Consider the following 24,709-nt stretch of genomic DNA (forward strand, 5'->3'; position numbering starts at 1 on the left):
TTATTTTTATTAACTTTTCACATCTATATGTTTCAAATCTTCATATGTTTCAAATCTATATTTTTGCATTACACTAGTTTTTTTTAAGTTTAAGAAAATATAAAATATATAAAAAATAATGTTATATATAAGAAAATATTAATAATGTTATTAGTTAATTGTAAAGACATTTATCTAAAAAAATTTAAGAGTAAATTACCTTTAACTTACATCAACCTACCTTATAGAAGTATGCGTTGTAATATTTTTTTAAAAGAATTAAGATAGTTAGAGTAATATATAAAGAAGATCAATATAATATTTTTTAAAACAATTAAAAAGGTTAGTGTATGGGTTAAAAATGAGGGCTATATCCAGAAAAATCTAACAAAATCTAGGCTCTGTTGGTTACATAGTTTAATTTACTAAACATAATTATAATATATATATATATATATATATATATATATATATATATAATCAATAGTGAATATTTTTTATATAAGAAACAATTATAGGGATAATATGTTTTAAATTGGCAAAAAACATTTATTTGATTAAATGAAATTTTTAAAAAATAAAAAACATTTTTCTTTATTTTAATATGACGTGTTTAAACTCAAAATTAAATTAAGGAATAATGTTTAATAAAAAATATTTATATCAGTCCTTGAAATTAATTTTAACTATCTAAATAAAAGTAACAAAATTTTATTGAAAAATTATTACTACTATTACACTTTCATATTTTTAATATCATAATTGTTTCTTTAATAAAGCAATATTACTTTTAAAAATGGTCAAAATTAAGCTCAAAGATCTAATAATATTAAAATAGCGTATTAACATTAACATAGCTCTCTGTCTCTGTCTCTCTCTCATAGTTCATACTTGAAAACTTATGCAAATAAAGTAATATGAATTGATAATGAATTAATAGCATATTATTAATATTATAAAAAAATATCAAAAAAATAGCATATTATTAATTGTTCATGCCCTCTTTTATCTTTGCTACATTATTACCTCTTCAATTTTGAGCCTTTTTTTTTCAGTCTAATTTGTTGTGTTGTGTCCACCCAGATTCAAAATTCAACTTGGAATCTCTTATATTTGTCTTCATTTTCCAGTCTTATCTTCCTGTTTGCTTGTGACTTCTGGTGTGTATCATGTGGGTGTGAAGTGGATGTTAAAACTTAAAAGTCTCACCTTTTTGGTTCATTGGTGATTTGTTTTGTTACATTGGTCTGGAATCTGAAGATGGTTGTTCATTGTTAGGCATTGAGGTTTCTGAGCATTGATTTTGATTTGGTGGAGAAAGATGAAGGATTTCTGTGGGACACCTGGCACTGTTCTTGGGCTTGTTCTTAGGATGTCACAGTTCGTTTTTGCTGCTGGGTCTATTGCTTCCATGGCTACCACAATCAGTTTCTTTAATTTGACTGCCTTTTGGTAATTACTCAATTCCCTTCTCCCTCTCATTCAAGTAAAAAATTTGTTTTTGTTTTGCGAAACTTTAACCTGCATTCATTTTTGTTTGGTGTGATTTTCATGAGTGTTGTGTTGTGTTCTCAAAATACATTAGTCATATCATATGTGATATGTTTGTCAATTGAATCATGCTCCATTCATCTTCATGGCTGAGTTTATGGATGTCAAGAGATTTCATGCATTCAATGAATCGTAACCATAGGATAATGATTGAAGGACTCATATTTCATCTCACAAATCTAACTTAAAATATGTATACGATATGTGAATCATCCGATCTTCATCTGACAGTTACGGTTTATGAATATGTGAATGTGTGAATGCAGGGATCTCCATGTCTGGCCAACAAAATACTTATTGATTTTTCATATTTTATTAGTCACTTTGGCTATATGTATGTGTCTCTAGTCCTTAACAGTCCTTGCAAGACTCTGCTTGCTCTTTGATTTTCGAATTGGGAGGACACAACCTACTAGTTAGTTGAACTATTCAATTCCGAATGATTTTGAAGCACTCAAGATGTATACTTGTTTTGATTTACTTTCTATGGAAAAAAAAATGTCTTTACCACTGAATAATTAGGTCTATTAGGTGATTTTGTTGCAACAGATTTACACATTTTATGTATGGTTGGTATCTTGATTTAGATTAATTGGTGTGGTCTGAATGTGTTCAAATGGGATTTGGATCCCCTACAGTTGGAAAATAACTGCAGGGAGGTGCAGTTCAATCTTTCACTGTCCATTCTTTTTAAATTATGTTTTTATAAATATTTTATTTAAGTATATATAAATGGTTGCGATTGATGCAGTTGAAATAAAAACTGCAGTGCAGGGGATCATGATCCGTATGCTCCCCTCCTCTATTTTGCCCTGTTCCTATAAAGAGGCAATGCATTTTACCTTCAGATCTTGATTCACTTCTTTAATGCATCATATCCATGAACCTATCATTTAAAGCTGTTTTTTCACTGTCACTGGCTTTTTCCTTGGATACTAGAATTGAGGAAACAAACTGAATGTGTCTTTATGCACCTTGGCTCTTTGTGGAAAGGGTGACTGATGTGGCAGTATAATACTGAATAGAATGACCGCAGCTAGGTAGAAACTAGGCTCATGGTCGAGATGAACAAGGGTGTTTGCAAAGGATGGAGATCTTCAGTGAAATCTCAATGGAATGGGACTGTGATATAGCTCCTGAATTCTGATTATCAACCATTCAACTTTATTGTTTTCTATTCAAGTCTATGTTCTTGCTTCTCTAGACTGTAATAAAAACATGTTACTCATGAAATATTTTGCTTTTGATTGAGTGGTGGTCAAGAAACTAGTCTTGCATTATTCATCAATACTTCAATAGCAATGCTTGGATGTTGGATGTAGAATAACTTAAGACACTGAATGTTCCTCTGGTAATTGTGCAGTTACTTGATAGCTTCAATGGGCTTACAAATCATTTGGAGTTTTGTGCTTGCTCTAATGGATTTATATGCTTTGGTGAGAAAGAAGGTCCTCCTAAACCCAGTACTAATTAGCTTCTTTGTAGTTGGAGATTGGGTTAGTTTCTAAGTGAACCTTTACTCTTCCCAACTTCCTAATTAGTGCATGTTTGGATAACCGTTGCCCACTTGCACCCCTTCCAAAAAGTATGTTCAGAATAAAAGATAGAAATATTCTTCTCCAAAAGTATGTTTAGAATAAAAGATAGAAAGAATATTCTTCTCCAAAAATGCATTCATCACCCAAAAGTACGTTAAGGACAGTTATCCAAACATGCAATTAGTCTGTTACACACAGTAGAACTTGTATAGTTATGATGTTTATCATTTCACAAGTTTTCCTCTTGACCACTGTACATTCTCCACAGTTAACAGCAACACTATCTCTAGCAGCAGCTTCTGCCTCTGCTGGCATTACAGTTTTGTACTTTCATGATCTGGGACACTGCCACTTTGGAGAGGAGTGCCAAAAGTACCAGATTTCTGTGGCACTTGCATTCCTGAGCTGGATTTCAACTTCAATATCATCTCTAATTATGCTTTGGCTATTAGCTGCAGGGTAGCTAACGTTTCCACTAGAATTCCCTCATCCAACCAAAGTTAGTCTTGTTGAAAATTTTCTTTTCAAATTGTTTATAGGAAAGGAATCACTGTAGAGTTGTACTCTGAAATTTAATTGGGATAGCTGCAGAATGCAGATTGTAAAGGGGACGAAAAATGTATAAATGATTTTGCTTTGCAAAGATATAAACCTATATGTTTACATGATAGACAACTTTTTTTATTCATAAAAATTGGCATGCAAAGCCGCAAAGGCATCACAATAGGGTTAGACATCCCAACAAGGGTGGTACCTCTAACCCCACCTATCATCTACAGCATGCCAAGAGATTATATAAAAGTCAAAAGATTAACGTGGGGGGATATGAACCAAAACCAATGAAAGACAAAACTTAAATGTAATTTCTTAAGTATTTTTTATGTTGCTCTCCAATTAGAATTGAAGTTTCATCTTGATAATTCGCATAGTAAATGTTTACATCTAATGTCAACATAGGTTCGCAAGGGAAAACTCCAATTCTGATAGGAGAATAGTATAAAAAACATTTAAAAACTGCACAAGTTTCCTCCTTACATGAAATTTGGTTGTTAATACTTGATACTAATAGTTGTTTTTAACATACTTCATCCTGATAAGTGTCTGTTAGATACTTCATGCTTGAAAAGGTTTATGTAGTTATGATTGTCCTCATTCTCATTTGTGTGCATATACCATTTCTTTCTACTACGAAAAAAGTAATCGTATAGTTAGTTCATTTGTGTCTGACCCTGGATTAAGTAATTAAACTATAGACGTACAGGTAAAGAAGGAAGTTAACACTTTCCTTATTCAAGTTAGGAACTAAACTACTTACCATACATCAGTTTGAATACTTGAAAATTTGTATTTTTTGACTCCTCAAAATGATTTTATTTAAATTAAAAAAATTTAATGCATTGCATTGCTATTGTTCTCTTCTTTATACACAATTAATTTGGTAACAGTGCGAATTGTATTAGAACTGTCTTTGGAATGAGAGACAATGATGTCAGTACGCCAATCTTTAGTTGCTTAATAGACTCGAGTGAAGATATGGTGAGATATAGATCTTTATGCAAAAGTCAATAAAATTAGGTAAGTTTAAACAAAAGTTGTAAACTTATCGTAAATTTTAGAAAAGCTGCTCAAGAAGCTAGTGATTCTTGTTCCTTGAATATTATGGGAACAAATAGAGCACAAGGCGTAACCTTAAAAATTTAAATAAAGCGTACTTTAGGAGAGTATTTTAATTGAAATCTCTAATTAAAAATTAATTTTATGTTGAAATCTCTTCCTAATTTTCATTCCACATCACTTACAGGATCCTTTTAAACAAAGTCTTCAGCCTCCACACAAGATGAATACGCCATAAAGGGCGATACGGAATGGAATTTTTTTGGTTCTTGGAATGAACATCAACTACCCAAAATTTGTTATTTTATTTATAAGATATGGGGTGTTGCTAGGTGCACCGGTCATATTGCTTGTGCACCCAGCAAAAAAAATTAATTCCAAAAATACCTTTATTGCTTTCTTCGTCGCTTTAAGTTTTATTTTTTACAGTAACACAGTCATTCTTTCATTTTCTCGGTCCGTTTCTTCTGGTTTTTTCATTATCGCAAGAGGTGCATTGTGTCACTTTGATCGAGGTGAAAGTGTTACAGAGGTATGATGGTAGTGGTTGTTGCAGTGGTTACTTTGGTTGTTAACGGAGATACATCAAAGATACATCAGAGTTATTTTTTTTTTTGCATATATGAATTAAAGAATTCATAAGTTATATAAAACTTACGGATTGATTAGTCCGTAAGTTTTATTATAACTTACAGATTAATTAATCCGTGAGTTATACGGATTATGTAATTCGTATAACTCATACGGATTAACTAATTCATATGATTTATATGGATTATCTAATTCGTATAAGTCATACGGATTAGTTAATTTGTATGAATTATACAGATTTTTTTTTTAAATTAAAAGAAATATTAAATTTTTAATTTTTTAAAATTATAAATATGTTAGTATGATTGTTAAAAAATTGAATTAATGTGTATAAAAAAATTATTTGTTTATTTTTTTATTTGAAATGTAATTAGTATTATTGTTTTAAATATTTTTAAATAAGTGTAGATTGATAATTAATTTGTAATTACTTATTTTTATATTTTGGAAATGGTATTAAATGTAAGATAATTTACACTTGTAATTTATGTATAATTTATTTAAGTTGTTGTGGTATAAAATTGATTGTTTTGTGTGGTCATAATTTAATGAATTAGAATTAAGTTGATTAAAATAATTTATTTTACTACATATGTTTCAGTTATAATTTTTTATGTATTATATGGTTATGAATTGTAAGTAGAAAAAAGTTTATGTTATTGGTTTTTAAAATATAGGGTTATCAATTTTAATGTTTTATAATATTATATGCAGTAAAAAATTACGTAGGGTTTTGTGTGATAGTATATGTATGGTGTAGTTAGGGATTGTTTGTTTGTGATGCTCAAACTTTTGAATGTGTTGTTAAGATGGACGAAGATCAATGAATGTATGACAGTATAATGTCTGAAGAAAAGGTCAACACCAAAGGTGCTCAAAAGAAATTGATGACCAAACATCAAAGATCAACAAAGCGTGATTCGTCTTACTGGGAGTATATTGATGCTTTACATTCTGTGCAAAATAGTAATTTTTCAGTTAAACGTAGTGCATCATCTTTAGAGCAGGCAATTTGAAGAAGGACTATGCCAATGTTGGATCAATTTCATCTCTTCATTCACGATTCCATTGAAAACATTGTCAATGTCAAAGCTAACGGTAACTGTGGATATCATGCAATTGTTGTCTTATTAGGTATGGGTGAAGATTCATGGTTGTTGGTGCACAACCATTTGCTTAAAGAACTTGACAAATGGTCTGATGAGTATATCAACCTCCTTGGTAGCATAGACAAATTTGAGAAATTAAAGAGGTCCCTACTTGTTGATGGATTATCCATAGTATGTAATTTATGTTTTGTTTTTTATTTATTTAAATTTAGTTTAACTAAATGTAATCCGTATAACTGGTTCATGCAGGTTACTATGGATAAGTGGATGGATATGAGACATGAGATAAGTCATTGCATCAAGGTATAATGTTATCCTTGTATCGTTGTCTCTACAATAAAGCATTATGTTTTTTCCTCTTAGAAGTCAACCATCAACAAATTCTTATGTGCATCGTGTAATATGTATTGGTCGCGTCTTTGACAATCATTTTGTTTAGGTAGATTCATCATAATCCTTTTTTTAAATTTTTGAAATTAATTGTGTTATCATAACTTGAAATTGTTTGTGTGACACCCTCTACCCCTCACATATATATTAATAAAGGAATAAAAATTCAAATATTAATTAAAAGTATTTTTAAAACATTTTTAAATACAAGCTTTTCAAATGGGTAAAAGGCTCACATTCACTTTCTTCTACATCATATTCAAACTTGTCCAAATAAATAATAAAGTCATCTCGACTCAAAGAAAGTCATATAAGTCTCATACAATTAATATAGAACCTATATCCTAATGTCACATCCTATCAGAGCGTGGTGTTCCCGTGTCCTCTAGCATGAGGTTCTTCATAGTCATCCACCTATTCATCTGCTCCCCCGAACACAAAGTTCAAGATCATCACAAGATCCAAACACAAACAGCAAACCAGGAGTGAGTTATCACATTGCTAACTACTAGAGAGAAACAACACAACATATAGTAACCAAATACAATTTACTTAGCATATCTCACATTATTTCATCACTTTGTCATTCATCAATCACACTTTTCATTCATTAATCACACCTTTCAATCATCAATCATTATACACAGGAATCACACACTCCGATCAAGACATAATAACACATCAATTTCATAATAAACAATTAGCAAGCGTATGCGACAGTTATGCTAAGACTCAAGCCTATATGCAATGTGGTACCATGTCAGTGAAAAACCACCCTGGGGCGCTTAGGAGTACATAACAAGACACACCACACAATGGGTTTGTCAGGTCACTCTCACTAAGTAAGATCATAGGGAGACCAGTCAGGGTCACGATGTTTTGCGAGAATGCTCCAACCATATGGGATCAACATAGGCTTAAAGGAGCACTCAAACCCGGTGACCCCCAAGGCCTACACTCCGAAGAGTCCGTCAGGGCCTCTCCCTCCTGATTCAGGTCCAACCCCTAAAATTATTTTAGCACACAGACTCTATCTATGAACTGTACAAAACACACGACTCCTCAATTGTTCTCAAAATAATTTTAACTCGTCGCCCTTTAAGGGTCTTATCATTAACTCGTCGCCCTTAAAGGGTCTTAACATTAACTCGTCGCCCAAAAAGGGACTTAGCATCAACTCGTCGCCCTAAAAGGGACTTAACATCAACTCGTCGCCCTAAAAGGGACTTAGCATTAACTCGTCGCCCTTGAAGGGACTTATGATCGTGTGATTGTACAATTCATAGTTCACAACTCGATGCACATATATATCTCAATCATATACATACTCAATTTATCACATACACTTAATCCCAATCACAATGGTATAATCTCAATTTAACATATTATCACACCTCATGAATCATGTACACTTTACCTATGAACTATGCAATACACACATCTACTCAATTGTTTTCAAAATCATTTTAACTCGTCGGATTCCCATAGTGGATCCCATCACAATACTCGTCGCCCTTAAAGGGTCTTACAATTGTGTGATTGCACAGTTCATAGTTCACAACTTAATACACACATCTCATCTCAATACACATGTATTTCATCATCCGTCACATGTTCAATTTATCACATACTCACAGTTTGAATCATCATTTCATAACCTCAACCAAACAATTTATACAAAAGATTTCATCACAATATGGGGTGTAAAATCCCTGAAATAGTTTCTCACAATTATATCACAATCAATTAATCAAATTCATGGGTTAAACACAAAGACATCAAGAGCACTCAAGTTTATCAATCAATTCTCATCAGGACATCAATTGGTACATAGAACACAATAATATTATATTTATAATCATAAAGAGAAAATTATAATTCAATAAACATTTCAAAATAAACCCAAATTTAGTTCTCTAAGGATCCCTACACATGTTCATTCTAATCCCCAATTGCGATAAACTCATCCCTTACCTCTAAGCGGGCTCACGTGTCTTCAGCCAGCGATAGCAATATCTCTAGCGGTTCCCGGAAATTCTTTCAATTATTCATCCGACTGCTCCGATAGAATTCCCAAACGTCAGAGAGACGGAGAAGAGATTGAAACCTCCACTTGTGCTATCTTCATGCGATTCATTTTTCTCCCTCCACGAATATTATCTCGTAAATCTCAACGGTGGAAGCGTGCGGAATTGAATTTCGAACAAAATATCCAAATTTCACAATAATCCAACGGTTAACGAAACCGGGATCGTAGTTTTACCAAGACAGCTCTGGGTTTCTGCGGGAAAGAAAAAGGTTACAATGCGAAGGGTGTCTCTCTCAGTTCAAACATGATATCGAAATTCCCAACGGTTAGAAGGCTCGGAGTTGTGTTGCGAACATGATACTCAAATTTCACGACGATCCAACGGTGAACGGGTTCAAGATCGTCGTTTTTCTGAGACTGGTTTGGTGGGCTGCGGGAAAAAGAAAGGGTTTTGAGAGGAGAAGGGGAAAAACGAAAATGAGGCCAAAAGGAGGCAGCTGACTTAACATAACTATTTATACCTAGGGTACTCAGCCTATTATTTGCTCTATATTTATTTATTTATTTATTTATTTATTTATTTCTAAAAAGCTTTTTAAATTTATTTACGAAAAATTGGGATGTTACAATTTGTGCATGTGTAACAGGTTTATTTAAGAGATCGTTGTCCCTTATCGCCTCTAGCTTTGTTATGGTCTAGGAATTGTCATCCTTAGGCAAAGTAGTGACCAACTCCATATATTAGTAGAATGTAGCAATACAGAAATTTGATGATGTTGAAAAGAGACTATGTTGATTTAAGTGAAGAGTGAACATTTAGGTACCTATGACATTGTCATGTACTATAATAATATATAGTTGTTTCATAGGAAATTCACATAATTGTGTGTTATACCTTACATTAAAACGGTTTAGGGTTACTATAATAGTTAGGGTTTAGTGTTATATGCATTGTTAGAGTTAACTGTCATGTGAAAAACAGGGTTTAGTAGAACATAAAAAATGCTTTAGGGTTAAATAATTTACATTTGTCAATAGTAATATAAAAATAATTCAAATAAAATTGCTAAAAGAAAAATGTTGTCAAATAAAATAAAATGATAAACATAGTCTATAAATTTTCCTAAAAATTTCTAAATGTCTTCATGCGTGATCCGTGTGTCGCCTTTGTCACGACCGCACATATACATTGTGATCCACAATGACACCTCTAGCGATCCTTAGGCAGTCTTGCATGACATCATATGTTTTTGTGCCTTCAATCACTATCCTTAGGTTGAGCAACCGCTCCAACCTTTCAGCTATTGACATTAAGAGTAAGATGAATATATATGTTACCACTGCATGCGCAGGTGCTTCCTCTATAGTTGCTGCCACCACTGGATACTGAGGCATATCTGGTTCAATATATGTCTCATCTTGCACGACAGGTGGATGTCTGGGTGGATCCCCGAGCTGTGTTGGCCTCATGAATGGATGCAAAATCATGTAGAACCAGTCCATATAATCTGGTGCACATTGTCCAGGCACAACACAATTTGGCCCACCAGTGCAAGGTAGTCAAAGAAATGCATTCATCTGTTGTCAATATCTTCAAAGCATAATCTTTAACCTGGATAGTGTGGAGGAATCGTCTGAACATACCCAAACTACCGCACAACCCTCTCTGGTCAACGGGACCCCATTGGATATGTCCATAAAAACATGAAATTAGGTTGAACTCTCTAACTGCACGGTGGTCACCGTAAGGTATCCAACAAACATCAGCAGTTGTCAGCCGATCTAGATGCTTCCGATACGTTGACACTGATAATGCCTTCATAGAGGCCTTCGTAGAGGTCCAACGACAATCATGGGGTGGCCTTTCATCATAGTCTTCATTCGTAAAAACCTCAGCAATAGATGGAAAATATTCATAAATCCAACACTACACAAATTTTCAAAATAAAAAAAATATCAAATCAACACATAAAAAAATTCAGAAAAAAAATTAAATAAGATTCAATGACAAATACTTGTAATAGTGTGATATATCCATCAAGTTGTTTGTTGCTGCTCTTACAAGCATCATTCAAATTATCGTACATATGAACTAGGGCGGCAGTTCCCCATGCGTAGCTTCCACTCTGATTGAGGTCTCGAAAGGCATCCAAGAACACCACATGTACGTGTGTTGCACTCTTGTTAGCAAAAAAAAAGTGCAACCTAGCAAATGTAGAAGATAAGCTCGAGCTGCTACAGTCCAGTGTCCGACCTCACATTTGCTATAATAAATATCTCGTAACCAAGATAGTTGTACATATGCCCCATGACAATGTAGTGTCTCAGCTTTGGCTTCATCTCCACTACCATCAACACCGCTTCGTCGTCATAAAGAGTCTTGAAGCTATGGAATACGCATATGATGGGCAGATGAAGTAAAGAGGCCACATCATCGAGGGTGATGGTGACCTCTCCTACTAGAAAATGGAAACTGCTAGTTTCCTTATGTCGTCTCTCCATAAAAGTCGATATAAGTCCCTGATCGCCAGTGTCCAATGGATATGTGATCAAAAGACTTAATCTTGTGGCATCGACTAACCCTTCAATCTCAGCAATAGGCCTCCCGAATTTCTAAACCTTCCTTCCATGGAAGGATAGCTTCAATTTAGGACGTTCTTAAAAAAAATTAAACAATTTTAACAGTTTAAACAATAATAACAAATACTTATTGAAATATAATTTATTTAAAACTATAAATACCTTTCCATTCCAAACAATGATTGCAACATGATCAGCATAGGCAGTTAGAACTGATGTGTCACACGGCCTGCCTGGAAAACCCTAGTCATCAACAACTACTTCTTCAGGCTGTTGGAAGACCTCTTCAGTTGCGCCATCCAAGTGAGGAGCATCCTCAACAACAACGACAACTTCTCATTGCCTACGTGCGGATGCTGTGAGCCTTCGCCGATGGAGAGCTTCATTTGAATCATGATTATCTTCTCTCCCCAGGGCTTTTCTTGTAATTCTGCCTAAAGCACGACCTAAACCTCTGGTTCTAACCATAATCTGCAAATTTGAACATACATACAAATTTATGTCAAAATTCAAACAATACTTCAATCAATTACAATACAATCATTCATAAATTAAAAAATTATTATTATATATATTTTTTCAAATTTTATTTGATATTAATTTTATATAGTGAATTAACTTCTTTATTAAAAAGCAACTTAAAAAAACACTATAATTAATTAATTACATAAAAAACTAATATATAATAATTATAAATATATTTATAATTAAAAATAAAACAATAAGTGTTTAAAAAAATGAAAATAATCTATTTTTTATTAAAATAGATTAACTATTTAAAAACAACATTCTAAATAAAATATTTATACTTAAAAACAACAATAACTATTTCAAAACATATTTAAAAATAATATATTTTCATTAAAAAAACAGTAACTATTTCAGAACATATTGGAAAATAATATATTTTCATTTTAAAAAAAATCAATATTTCAAAACATATTTGAAAATACTATATTCTGTATGAATTATACGGATCTCACAACCAAACAACTCACCCACCCCCACAAATAATGCAAGAACAAAGGAAACCACTTACAAAGACTGTGGTGGTGGTAGCGAATGGCTCTACGGCGACAATGAACGCAAACAGCAGAGAAGGGAGGCACGACAACGAGAAGAAAACCAAGGAGAGAAGTGCAGTGGTTATACGGACGCAAGGGAAAATCTTTTCCTTTTAAATTTTTACTGAAGGACATTTTTGCCACTCCAGGTTATTTGTTGGGTACACCAGCAATTCTGCTGGGTGCACGTAGGAAAATCCAAAGATTTGTGAGCGTGGGAACTCAACGCACTATCCGGTCCAATGTGGGTTGCCGACTATAATATGTTGGGGGAAAAATTGGATTTAATTTGGACATGAAAATGAAACTTAACCATGTAAAAGTCTGGGTTTTGTGCGGGTTAGCCCACATTGGGCCATAGATGGATCAAGTTAAAAAAACCCTCTTTAATTTGGATTAAAACATTTAATCTAAGTTCTACATTTCATTGGATGGGTCTCGATCGACTCAACTAGTCGAACACATTTTGCCACTTCTAATTCAAGTTATGCTTAAAAAGAAATGGATGGTTTCTTTTACTTAAGAATTTTTCGTGATAATGTATAAATTAAATTATGCTATTGTCTTTAAAAATGAGTTTAATTTTTATACTGCCAACTAGTAAAAAATATCCTAAATAATTTTTAAAGTAGTTGAATAGAATTTAATAAATTTATCATACATAATAATTTACAATTAGATAATAATATAAAAATCGTTATATTGTCAATGTTTTTTTTATTAAATTTTAGTTAGAAGCAAGGGCTAAGGTTTAATTCTCATTAGTGCTCTTTAGGGGTAAGAATAGGTTAGACCAAACCAAACTTTATATAAATAGGTCTTGCCTATTATAAAAAATTAATGGTCTAGTAGAGGCTTTTTTTAGGCTTGGTCTAATCTTTTTAAAAGCCTAACTTGGGCTATTAGCCCTTTTAAAGACCTTTTTTATCACAAATATTTATTTTATTTATGATATAAGATTATTACCTTATTAAGATATTAAATATGAAAGTATAATTCACAAAAATATTTAGGACGTATCATATGAGAATGACTATTTTATGTGAGAATAAGAATGACTAAGTTTAACTGTTAGATTAAAATAAAAAGTTAAGATTAAAACATTTTAAATTCAAATTAAAATCTCATTTAACCATAAAATCTATATAAGATTTATCAAACAAAAAATTAAATATCTTAAAAATTTAATTTACGTTAAGATTGTTACCACAATCACCACCATCGATTGTGGTAGCAACAGCGACGATGGTTATGTTGGTAGCGATGACGATTGTCATAGATGTGATCACAGTGTTGTGGTGGTGGTGGCGATAGTAACAACGAGAAAAGTCATGTTAGTGGTGGCGGCGGTTGACAATCATGATGGTGATTATAGTGGAGGTCATGACAGTTGTGACGGAAACGGATGGTGGTCATGGTGATAATAGGTTTGAGATATTTTAGGATGTCATTAATTAGTCTTTAAGATATTTAATTTTCTATGGTAAATCTTATAGAGATTTGATGGTTAAATGAGGTTTTAATCTTGACTTTTCATTTTAATCTAACATTTGAGATTAGTCATTCCTATTTTCATATAAAAATAGTCATTCTCATATAATTTGTCCTATATTAAATGAATAAATAGGCCAACCTATCAAGCTTAATAAACTTTTTTACTAGCCCAAGTCTAGCCTATTTAATTAAATAGGTTTTTTTTTTATAAAAGCACAAGTCTAGTCTTTTTATTAAACAGGTCAGGCCAGAATTTAAATAAACTAGGTCATAGACTCTTGTTAGGGGTCCAACCTATTCTTATCCCCACCACACACAAAAAAAAAAATAAAAAAATCATCATATATAACATGAAACACAAATCAACTAGCACAAGATTGTTTTAGCTTAGTGAAATTATTGTCCATAGTAGCTTTATCTAACTTGTACAAGATTATCTCTAGTGAAGAATATATGTAGATGAGTGCTAAGAACACAAATTCTCTCTTTCTTTCTGATTGATTAAAATTTATTGAAAATTACAAAATTAGGATTACAAATCATTAAATATGAAATAAGACCTTGAAAATTTTATCATTTTCAATAAGTTTTAACCAATGGAAAAAAATGTGTTCAAGAGAATGTGTTTCTAACCTTTTTCATATAAAGTGATTTATAAAAAAAAAAATTATAGATGTTTAAAAAAGTCAATACTGTTACTAAACATGAAAAATAATAATTGAATGATAATGTAAAATTCCTTATAGTATCAAATCACCAATATGCATCTTCCGTGATTGTCAATCATGTTGAAGTATGTTAACAGGGAAACAAATGTTGTTGCCCATTGCTTGGCAAATGTATGGGTTAGACAGACTCAAGCTTTTTGTATTTGGTAATTTTAATGATTTGCTCACTAGTGACGAAAAATTGGCCTGAATGATCATCCATCTTGGCCTGAATGATCATCCATGATCTTCGTATGGAGGGTTACCAATTTACTTGCTCTAAAAGGCGAAGAGAGCGTGATGGTATTGGAGAAAATTAAAATTTGACCGAGGCTTGGCAACAGTGGAGTGGATTGATCTTTTTCCAAACTGACCATACTCCTATCATCATCGAACCTCATGATGCTAAGAAAAGAGCTTCCAAGAGGCAATTCCACTTTGAAAATGCATGGCTACAAGAACCAAAACTGAATGATGTCATGTTGGTAGATTGGACAAATTCTTCTATTTTTTTCCTTGACAAAATTGCTTCGTGCACGAAATAGATGAATGAGCGGGGACGAAAAATTAGAAGAGATTTTCAAGAACATATTGGAAGCTTGTAGGAGGGATTTGGAGGCTGCTCCAAACTCACATGATGATTGATCTTATCTGGAAATAAAAAAATAAGCTGGGTGCTCTTATTGCTCAAGAAGAAACCTATTGGCGTCAAAGATAAAAAAATTTCTGGCTTAAGGATGGTGATGTCAATTCAAAATATTTTCACTCCTCAACATCCTCAAGGAAGAAAAATAATTTTATTGCATCTCTAGCTCGCGATGATCGTACTGTAGTTCATGAGTATGGTGAAAAATGTGATGTAGAAATCTCTTATTTTAATAATCTTTTTAGTGCTGATAATAGTTGTAATGACTTTATGTCAGTATGAATAATATTCCCTAATGTGTTTTTGCTTATGATAACGAGTCTCTAATTGCACCTTTTTCTTTAGAGGAATTTCAAACAGTACTTTTTCAGATGAATTTAGACAAGTCTCCTAGTTCATATGGCTTAAATCATGCTTTCTTCAAAAGATTTTGGCATCTCTGTGGCCGAGAAATTTTCTATGTATTTCTTTGTAATGTCCTATATAAAATCATTTCAAAAGTCTTTGCTAACCGATTAAAGCCTTTACTTCCAAAGATTTTGTAGAAGATCGCTCAATTCTAGACAATATCATTTTGGCTTATTCACCACATGAGATGCAAAATAAAAGGGAAAATTTGCAAGGTTGCTCTAAAGGTTGACATCAATAAAGCCTTTGATAGAGTTGATTGGAATTATCTGTTTTGTCTCTTACAGAAGATGGGTTTTCATGAGACATTGATAAATTAGATCAAAATCTGTCTTTAGACTATTCATTATTCTATGTTGATCAATGGTGATTCTCTTGGAAAAATTACTCCTAGAAAAGGGATAAGGCAGGGTGATTTATTGTCACCTTACCTCTTTATATTATGCACTAAAGGACTATTCTCACTAATAAAAAAATATGAGAATAGAGGGGACATCCATGGTATCAAAGTGTATGGAGAATCTCCTATCCTCATACACCTTTTATTTGCTAATGATTCTTTTCTTTTTTGCCGGTCAAATGAAACTGAAGCTTCTATCCTAAAAAATATTCTTGACACTTATGGTAGAGCTTTCAGGCAAATGATCAATTTCCAAAAATCAGAAATATTCTTCAGTTCAAGCACTCCTCAAAGCTCTATACAAACCATCTCCTCTCGTTTGGGTGTTATTGAGACGCTCGGCACTAGGAAATATCTTGGCCTACCTTAAATAATTGGCAGAAAAAAAAGTTTTTGGATTCATCAAAGAAAGACTTTGGAAGCGCATCAACCATTGGACATCCAAAAATTTGTCAAAGGCCGGTAAATAAATCTTAATTAAATATGTTGCTCAATCCATTCCTACTTATTATATGTGTTTTTCTCCTTCCTTCCATTCTTGAGGATGAGCTTCAGAAGATGATGAGTTCTTTTTGGTGGGGTTCAAGAAATCAATCAAGAAAGGGTATCAATTGGCTCCAATGGGACAAGCTCACAATGAAAAAAGAATTTGGAAGTATGGGCTTTAGACAACTTCATGCTTTTAATCTTGCAATGATACGAAAGCAAGGTTGAAGATTATTGATCAACCAAGATATATGGTTTCACAAGTGATCAAAGATAAATATTTTCCTTGAGGGAATTTTTTGGATGCCAAGTTAGACAATAATTCAAGCTATGTCTGGAGTAGTATTCATGTTTCACAAGTTGTTGTCAAGGAGGGAATGAAGTGGAATATTGGAAACAGTCTATCCATAAACCTTTGGTGCCAGTTGTGGCTCAACTCTCCCCAAGGATCCTAGGTTTCATCTACAAATCCCCTTGGGTTGGAGTCCCTCATTATTGGAGATATCATAGATCATCAAAGAAAGGAATGGCGAGGCAATCTCATTGATTCTATCTTCAACCAATCAGATGCACATGCTATTAAATCTATTCCTCTTCTTAATATATCTAATGATGATAGACTGATCTGGAACTTCTCTCCAAATGGCTCTTCTTATGTTGAAACTTCATACCATTGCATCATGGAAAATTTGCAATATACTAACCACTTGAAGGCTAATAGAGACTGACATTTAGTTTGGAATCTTCATATTCCTCCAAAGATCAAACATTTCTTATGGAGGACTCTGAGAGGTTGTTTACCAATACGTCAAAGACTCCTCACTAGAGGAGTTAATTGCCCATCTCAGTGTTGTTTCTGCTCACGAAAATGAATGGCATATTTTTATAGCATGTGTTAAAGCCAAAGAGATCTGGATTGCTGCTAATCTTTGGGATGTGATTCGAGGAAAGATAGATTCTACTGATAGTTACAATGATCTCATCTTCTCTCTTCTCGAGCACCTTCAACCGCATGACTCCAACATGGTAGCTTTGTCATTATGGTGCATATGGAAATCCAGAAACTAGAAGCTTTGGAAAAATATAGAAACACTCGCCTCTATTGCAATTTCTCTGGCGTAACAATTTTTATTTGAATGGCTATCTGTGCGCAAGAAGAACCACACAAACACTTTGCCTCCTCAAGTTGCAGCTACTTATGTATGGAACCCCCCACATACAGGTTCACTTAAATGCAATCTTGATGTTGCTCTTTTCATTGACCAGAACAAGTTTGGTATCGGGTTTTGCATGCGTGATGACCAGGGTACTTTCATAAAAGCAAGAACAGAGCTCTATCCAGGAACACCTACTGCACATGAAGCTGAAGTTTTTACTCTTCATCACACCATACTATAGATTCAGCAACTCAATCTCCATAATGTTATGTTTGAAACAGATTGTAAAATGATTAAGGATAACATAACAAATTCAACAGTAGGGCACAATGTTATGATATGGGACGTGATTATGCCTTTTTTCTATGGAAGGATATGGTAGAAATATATGATAGAAATGATGGGAGTAGGAAGATGATGAGTTTTCAGAAAATTGACACCTTAACTTAATTGTGCTTATTAGCTTCTTTTCTTAAATTACATGACTTGCTACAATTTATGCCTTTATATAGGTTACATAGGTGATTTCTACACACTTATATACTACTTAGTCCTAGAGTCTTCTAGACTCATCTATCATCTACCATCCATTTCTATAATGTTCTAGGTGCTTCTATGACTTTAGATAATAAGATATTTTTCTACATCCATCAAGAAGTTTCTGCACATTACAACATCTCCAAAGGTGTAGAACTCTCTAGATAATGGACCACCAATTATACATTTACACTTTTCTAGATTAATCTTCAACACCCCCCCCCCTTAATCTAGAAAAGTCTTGAACTCCAAGCATGTCTCTGAATTTGATGAACTTCTCTGTTGCAATTGGCTTGGTGAAGATGTCTGCTAATTGTTCTTCAATCTTGCAGAACTCCATTTTCATTTCTCCATGTTCCACGAGCTCTCTGATGAAGTGGTATCTAATCTCAATGTGCTTTGTACGACTGTGGAATACTGGATTCTTAGTCATTGCAATAGCTGACATATTATCACAATGAATAACTGTTGGAGTCTTGTTGTATGTCTTGCAGAATTTTTCTGAGCCATGTCACTTCACACGCAGAGCTTGTTGCAACCATGTATTCTGCTTCTACTGATGATAGAGCAATTGTCGTTTGCTTCTTTGATGCCCATTATATTGCTTTGTTGCCTAGAAGAAACACATATCCACTTGTGCTTTTTCTATCATTTGTGCTTCCAGCCCAATCGCTATCTGTATAACCTGTCAAGTTAAAGTCTCTATCTGCCTCGTACAAAATGCCAAAATCCTTTGTGCATTTGACATATCTTAGGATTCTCTTGGCTGCTGCAAAGTGTGCTTTGCTTGGGTTACTTATGAATCTAGACACGATGCTAACTACATGTATGATGTCTGGCCTTGAGTTGGTTAAGTAGATTAGCAAACCGACTAGGCTTCTATAAACTATTGCATCAACTTTGTTTTGCCTATCATCTTTTGAAAGCTTCTCGTTCATCGCCATAGGTGTGGCAAGTGGTTTGCAATCTTGCATGTTGAACTTCTTCAGTAAGTCATCCGCATATTTTTCTTGCGAGATAAATATTTGTCCAGGTCTTTGCTTGACTTGCATGCCGAGAAACTATCTCATGAGTCCAAGATCGGTCATTTCATACTCTTGCATCATAGCCTTTTTGAATTCTTTCATCATTTGTGAGTTGTTGCCGGTGTAGATTAAATCATCTACGTATAGGAACAAAATCAAGAAATGATTACCTTGCATCTTCACATATAGTGACGGCTCACTTGGACTTTTGAGGAATCTATGCTTGACGAGGTATTTGTCTATTTTGTTGTTCCATGCTCGGGGAGCTTGTTTGAGACCATAAAGCGTCTTTTTCAAGCGATATACTTTGTCTTCTTCTCCTTGAACTTTGTATCCTTGTGGTTGCTCCATGCAGACTTCTTCAATCTCTCCATTCGAGAAAACTGATTTTACATCTAGCTGGTAGACTTGTAGCTTCAACTGTGTAGCTAAGGCTAGTACAGTTCTGATTGTTTCCATGCGCACAACGGGAGCAAATGTTTCATTGAAATCAACTCCTGGCAGTTGTGAATAGCCTTTAGCGACAAGTCGTGCTTTGTGTTTTTGGATTGCTTCATCCTCATTATATTTAATTTTGTAAACCCATTTCAGGCCAATGATCTCCTTGTCTTCTGGTTTTTGCATGAGCTCCCATGTATGATTTTTCTCTATCATTTTGATTTCCTCGTCCATGGCTTTTCTCCAAACTTCTTCTTTCGATGCTTCCTCAAACTTTTGAGGTTCACAGGCAAAAAATCCAACATTTGTGTACTTTGGATTTGGTTTGTGTGGCCTTCCTAATCTTTGAAATTTTTGTTGTGGGACTTCTTCTACTTCTTCTTGCTGGTGTTGTTGGTCATGTTGTGTTGGTGATGGTGGCAGTGTGCACGGGCTTGGATTGGTTACTTCTTGCGTCTCATTGACTTCAATACTCCATTGCCAGCTTGCTCCTTCGTCAAAGATTACATCTCTTGAAATGATCAGCAGCTTTGAATCTGGTTTGAATAATCGGTAACCTTTAGATTGGTCACTATAGCCGACAAAGATACACTTTTCTCTTTTTTCATCGAGCTTTTCTCGATTCTCCTTTGGAATGTGCGAATAAGCAACACATCCAAAAACTTTAAAATGATCAACTGTTGGTTTTCTGTTGAACCATGCTTCATATGGCGTCATATCTAAGACTGCTTTAGTTGGAGAACAATTGAGGATGTATACTGTTGTGCTAACAGCTTCTGCCCATAGATTCTTTGGCAGGTTCTTGTGCTGTAGCATCAATCGAGCCATTTCCATAATGATTCTATTTTTCCTTTCAACGACACCATTTTGTTGTGGAGTGTGACGAACAGTCAGCTCCTTCTTGATGCCATGATCATTGCAAAAATTAATGAATATGTGCCCATTGAATTCTCCCTCGTGATCTGTTCTCAAGATTTTGAGGGAATGCCCACTTTGCTTTTCCACTAGGGCCTTGAACTCCTTGAAGCAAGAGAATGCATTGGATTTTTTTTGAATGAAGTACACCCACATCATTCGAGTGTAGTCATCAACGAAGAGGAGAAAATATCTTTTTCCACCAAAGTTGGGGGTACTTGATGGTTCCTAGATATCAGCATGCACTAATTGAAGTGGAGCTTTAGCTCTCCAAGATGTTTTTGGAAATGGTAACCTGTGCATCTTGCCATAAATGCAGCCTTCACAAACTTTAAGGTTAGATGAAATAAAAGGAAGCCCAAGCACCATATTTTTTTGTTTTAATAATTTGAGGCCATTAAAGTTTAGATGACCATACCTCAAGTGCCACAGTATGGACTCATCCATATTCTCACATTTCAATGCATTGTTTTGCCCAAATGGCATAAATAGAGGAAATACTTTATTAGGAGCCATTTTGATAGAAATAATTTGGCCCTTTCTTTTATCCATGATATTACATTTATCATCATCAAAGATGACTTTATAATTTTTATGAATAAGTTGACCAACACTTAGAAGATTTTGACTAAGACCTAGCACATAAAAAACATCATGGATATATTTTTGGCTACCATTTTGAGTTTTAACAGCAATGGTGCATTTTCCTTCAACTGTTTGAACATTTCCATCACCAAGTGTAACTTTGGATTTTATTGTCTCATCTAGTTGCACAAAGCAACTTTTGTTTTTTGTCATGTGGTTTGAACAACCACTATCAACATACCATAAATCCCTTGATTCTTGAGAAGATAAAGCGGAGTACAAAGTATGATCAAGGGATTCTTTATTTTCTAGAAAATTTGCTTCTTCTTTTTGTCGGTAAAAACAATCTTTTTCGTAGTGTAGGTGCCTTTTGCACTTTTTGCATTTGTACCGACAATCATTTGTATCATAATTATTTTTCGTGCATAATTTGCAATAGGAGCTTGAAGCATTATTATTATATTGCTTTCCGCTCCTTTTACCACGATTAGTAAATGCTCCTCCTCTTTTTTGAGGAAATTTACCGTGGTTATTTTTCTTATCTCCATCATTTTTAGAGATATTAATTTTAGATTGGAATCCTTGCTCTAGTGGCTGCTCAAATCTTTTCATTCTAGCTTCATGAGCTTCTAAAGAGCCCATTAATTCTACTAGAGTAAGTTTAGATAAATCTTTTGATTCTTCTATGGCAGCCACAATATGATCATATTTTACGGGAAGACTTCTTAATATTTTTAGTATTATTTTCTTGTCTTCAATCGTGTCCATGTAACTTATAATTTGATTGAAGATATTAGAGACACGAGAGAAGAAAGATTATATAGATTCATCTTCCCGCATTATTAATCTATCAAAATCCTTCCACAAAGATTGAAGTTTAATAGAAATTACCTTGCCTGTGCCTTTAAATTCATTTTTCAGAGTCTCCCACGTCTTCTTTGTATTTTTTGCTTGCATGATTCTTGGAAAGATCTCTCTACTAACTCCTTGTTGGATGAATAGTAGAGCCTTAGCATCATGTTGCTTGTTTTGCTTGTTCTCCTTTTGCTTTGCTGCTGTCCACGTAGCCAATTCTTCTTGGCTTTCTAGGACTGGATAGCCATTCTCTATAACATCTCACAAGTCTTGTGAGATGAATAGAGTTTGCATTTGGATGCTCCAATAATCATATGCTTCCCCATTAAATATGGGAACTAAGGTTTGGTTATAGTTGAAGGTTGGTGGGCTAGGTGATGTAGCAAAGGCCATAGGATCAACACTGCTCTGATGCCACTGTTAGGATATGGGACGTGGTTATGCATTTTTTCTATGGAAGGATATGGTAGAAATGTATGATAGAAATGATGGGAGTAGGAAGAGGATGAGTTTTCAGAAAATTGACACCTTAACTTGAATTGTGTTTATTAGCTTCTTTTCTTACATTACATGGCTTGCTACAACTTATGTCTTTATATAGGTTACATAGGTGATTTCTACACACTTCTATACTACTTAGTCCTAGAGTCTTATAGACTCATCTATCATCTACCATTCATCTCTATAATGTTCTAGGTGCTTCTATGACTTTAGATAATAAGATAATTTTTCTACATCCATCAAGAAGTTTCTACACACTACAACATATCCATAGGTGTAGAACTCTCTAGATAATGGACCACCAATTATACATTTACACTTTTCTAGATTAATCTTCAACACACAATGCTTTCCATGTTTTATTAGCCAAATGTAGGGCATCTCTTTCTTGTATCAAAAACTCGTGTGAGTTTAGTAAGGAGGCAAACAAATTTTGTTGCTCACAAGTTAGCTAGGACATCAATTTTTCATGCTAGCTCCCATGATTTTATTTGTATTCCCACATTTGTACAAGTTATTCTCCTTAATGAAATGATATGATCATGTTTTCCCTCAAAAAAACAAAAATACCTTTGCACAAAGGTACGACATAGGCAAAATTTGTGATCTATATTTATAAAAAAAAATAAGAATTAAGTGTACTTCTAATTCCAATAATTTGATATACGTGTGATTTTAGTCTCTTAATTATTCCCATTTAATTAAGTCTTTCAATTATTGAAATTAAGAAAAATTACTCTTTCTATTAATTTTCTGCTAATTAAAACTCTCAATTTCTCATTTTTATTATCAAAATATTTGTAAAGTTTATAATGAATTTGAGATATGAAACAACTTCAAAAATTTAAAAGTTAAACGCATTTAATAATATGTGAAATTTGAGTTTGAAAAAGGAAAAAAGTAGTTCTTTTCTTTTTTTAAGGTGAAATTTGTTGTTTGATTAGTGAACTTTGAGTCAAAGATCTAAAACAATTTAATCGACTCATTTTATGAAGATTTTAAATAGAGAACGAGAATTTAATGATTTTAGGTGGAAAAGAAAATTCAATATACAAACTTAAGTATCTCAAAAATAACTCAGAGAGACCAAAATACACATAAATTATAGAAACCAAAAATACAACTAAACCATAAAAATAAAGCAAATTATACTAACCTCTCCTAAGATTTACTCTAATTACACATGTATTTCCTCCTCTCTTTTTTTAACCTTACACAAAATCTCCTAACTTCCACATTCTCATTACACAAGCCTCCCCTATGTCCCAAACAACGTTAGTTTCATTAATAAATATGCATGTGATTGGCACATGATGTTTCAATGATTTTTTGTTCCCAAAATGTTCTCATTCCCTTTCTCTGTCAAAAAAAAAAAGAGAAAGCAATTCTCCATTCAAGATGTTTCCATTTATCAAGCATCTTCGAGCAAATGCATTATCAAAGAAACTATTCCCGGCACGCACCATACATTTTATTTTTTTGGAATCCATTTATGAATAAGTGATGCAATTCAAATATGTATTAGCCCGTGAATTGATTCAAGAATCAATTCAAATAGCAGTGAATTGAAATCTCCATTTTTTTTAAGTGAAATCTCCATTCTTAAAATTATTCCTTACATGTATAAATGGATTCAAAGTTGCTTAAATGAGAAGGGTTTTTTTTTGCACCCAACAAAATTGTTGGTGTATCCAACATTTTAAGTAAAGTGGTAAAAATGCCCTTCAGTTAAAAATTTAAAATTGCTTTCCCTCTTCTCTCCCTCACCCTTTCTCCATTGTTGTTCTCCTTCTTCATTTCAGTGTCATCAAGAGGCCGCCATTCGTCCCTCCATCTGCGTCGTGCTGCCAATGAGTGCCACTGCTCCCACCATATACGTTGTCGTCCCATTTGTCATAAGTCCCTTCGTCTACGCCCCTTTTCTTCGTTTGACATTTATAGTGTTTGGCATTTATACGGATTTGAAATCCGTATGATACAGACGGATTACCAATTCGTATAATTTTTTTTAATTTATTAATTAATAAAATAAGAATAATTTTTCTTATTAAAAAATAAATTAATTTATAAATAAATATTGTTGTATATTTTTAATGTGTTTTTATTTAAT

The 24,709-nt window shown here is 33.4% G+C and overlaps 3 protein-coding genes across 6 annotated transcripts; 1 reads left to right on the forward strand and 2 right to left on the reverse strand.

The window, feature by feature from the left end:
- The first annotated feature begins 1,000 nt into the window (after positions 1–1,000).
- LOC114402582 (CASP-like protein 5B3) lies at positions 1,001–3,719 on the forward strand. 4 transcript variants are annotated; one of them, XM_028365211.1, is made up of 4 exons: positions 1,001–1,150; positions 1,258–1,431; positions 2,894–3,026; positions 3,337–3,719. In XM_028365211.1, exons 2-4 carry the CDS (start codon positions 1,301–1,303, stop codon positions 3,529–3,531), a joined length of 459 nt encoding a protein of 152 aa, XP_028221012.1. In that variant the 5' UTR covers positions 1,001–1,150; positions 1,258–1,300; the 3' UTR covers positions 3,532–3,719. The 4 variants fall into 4 exon arrangements, with proteins under 4 accessions (XP_028221012.1, XP_028221014.1, XP_028221015.1 ...); XM_028365213.1 differs by having other exon boundaries at positions 1,001–1,139; XM_028365214.1 differs by having other exon boundaries at positions 1,001–1,431; positions 2,894–2,966.
- A 6,252-nt stretch (positions 3,720–9,971) lies between these two features.
- LOC114402047 lies at positions 9,972–18,728 on the reverse strand. The gene is made up of 7 exons (XM_028364590.1): positions 18,528–18,728; positions 11,729–11,852; positions 11,544–11,614; positions 11,061–11,321; positions 10,817–10,981; positions 10,446–10,728; positions 9,972–10,309 (listed from the first exon to the last, which is right to left on the reverse strand). Exons 1-7 carry the CDS (start codon positions 18,726–18,728, stop codon positions 9,972–9,974), a joined length of 1,443 nt encoding a protein of 480 aa, XP_028220391.1.
- Positions 18,729–18,876: 148 nt separating this feature from the next.
- LOC114402048 (uncharacterized mitochondrial protein AtMg00810-like) lies at positions 18,877–19,332 on the reverse strand. Its single transcript, XM_028364591.1, has one exon. The coding sequence runs from the start codon at positions 19,330–19,332 to the stop codon at positions 18,877–18,879; it is 456 nt and encodes a 151-aa protein (XP_028220392.1).
- Positions 19,333–24,709: the final 5,377 nt, after the last annotated feature.

This window comes from Glycine soja, chromosome 20 (assembly GCF_004193775.1).
Source record: "Glycine soja cultivar W05 chromosome 20, ASM419377v2, whole genome shotgun sequence".
NCBI classification, from domain to species: domain Eukaryota; kingdom Viridiplantae; phylum Streptophyta; class Magnoliopsida; order Fabales; family Fabaceae; genus Glycine; species Glycine soja.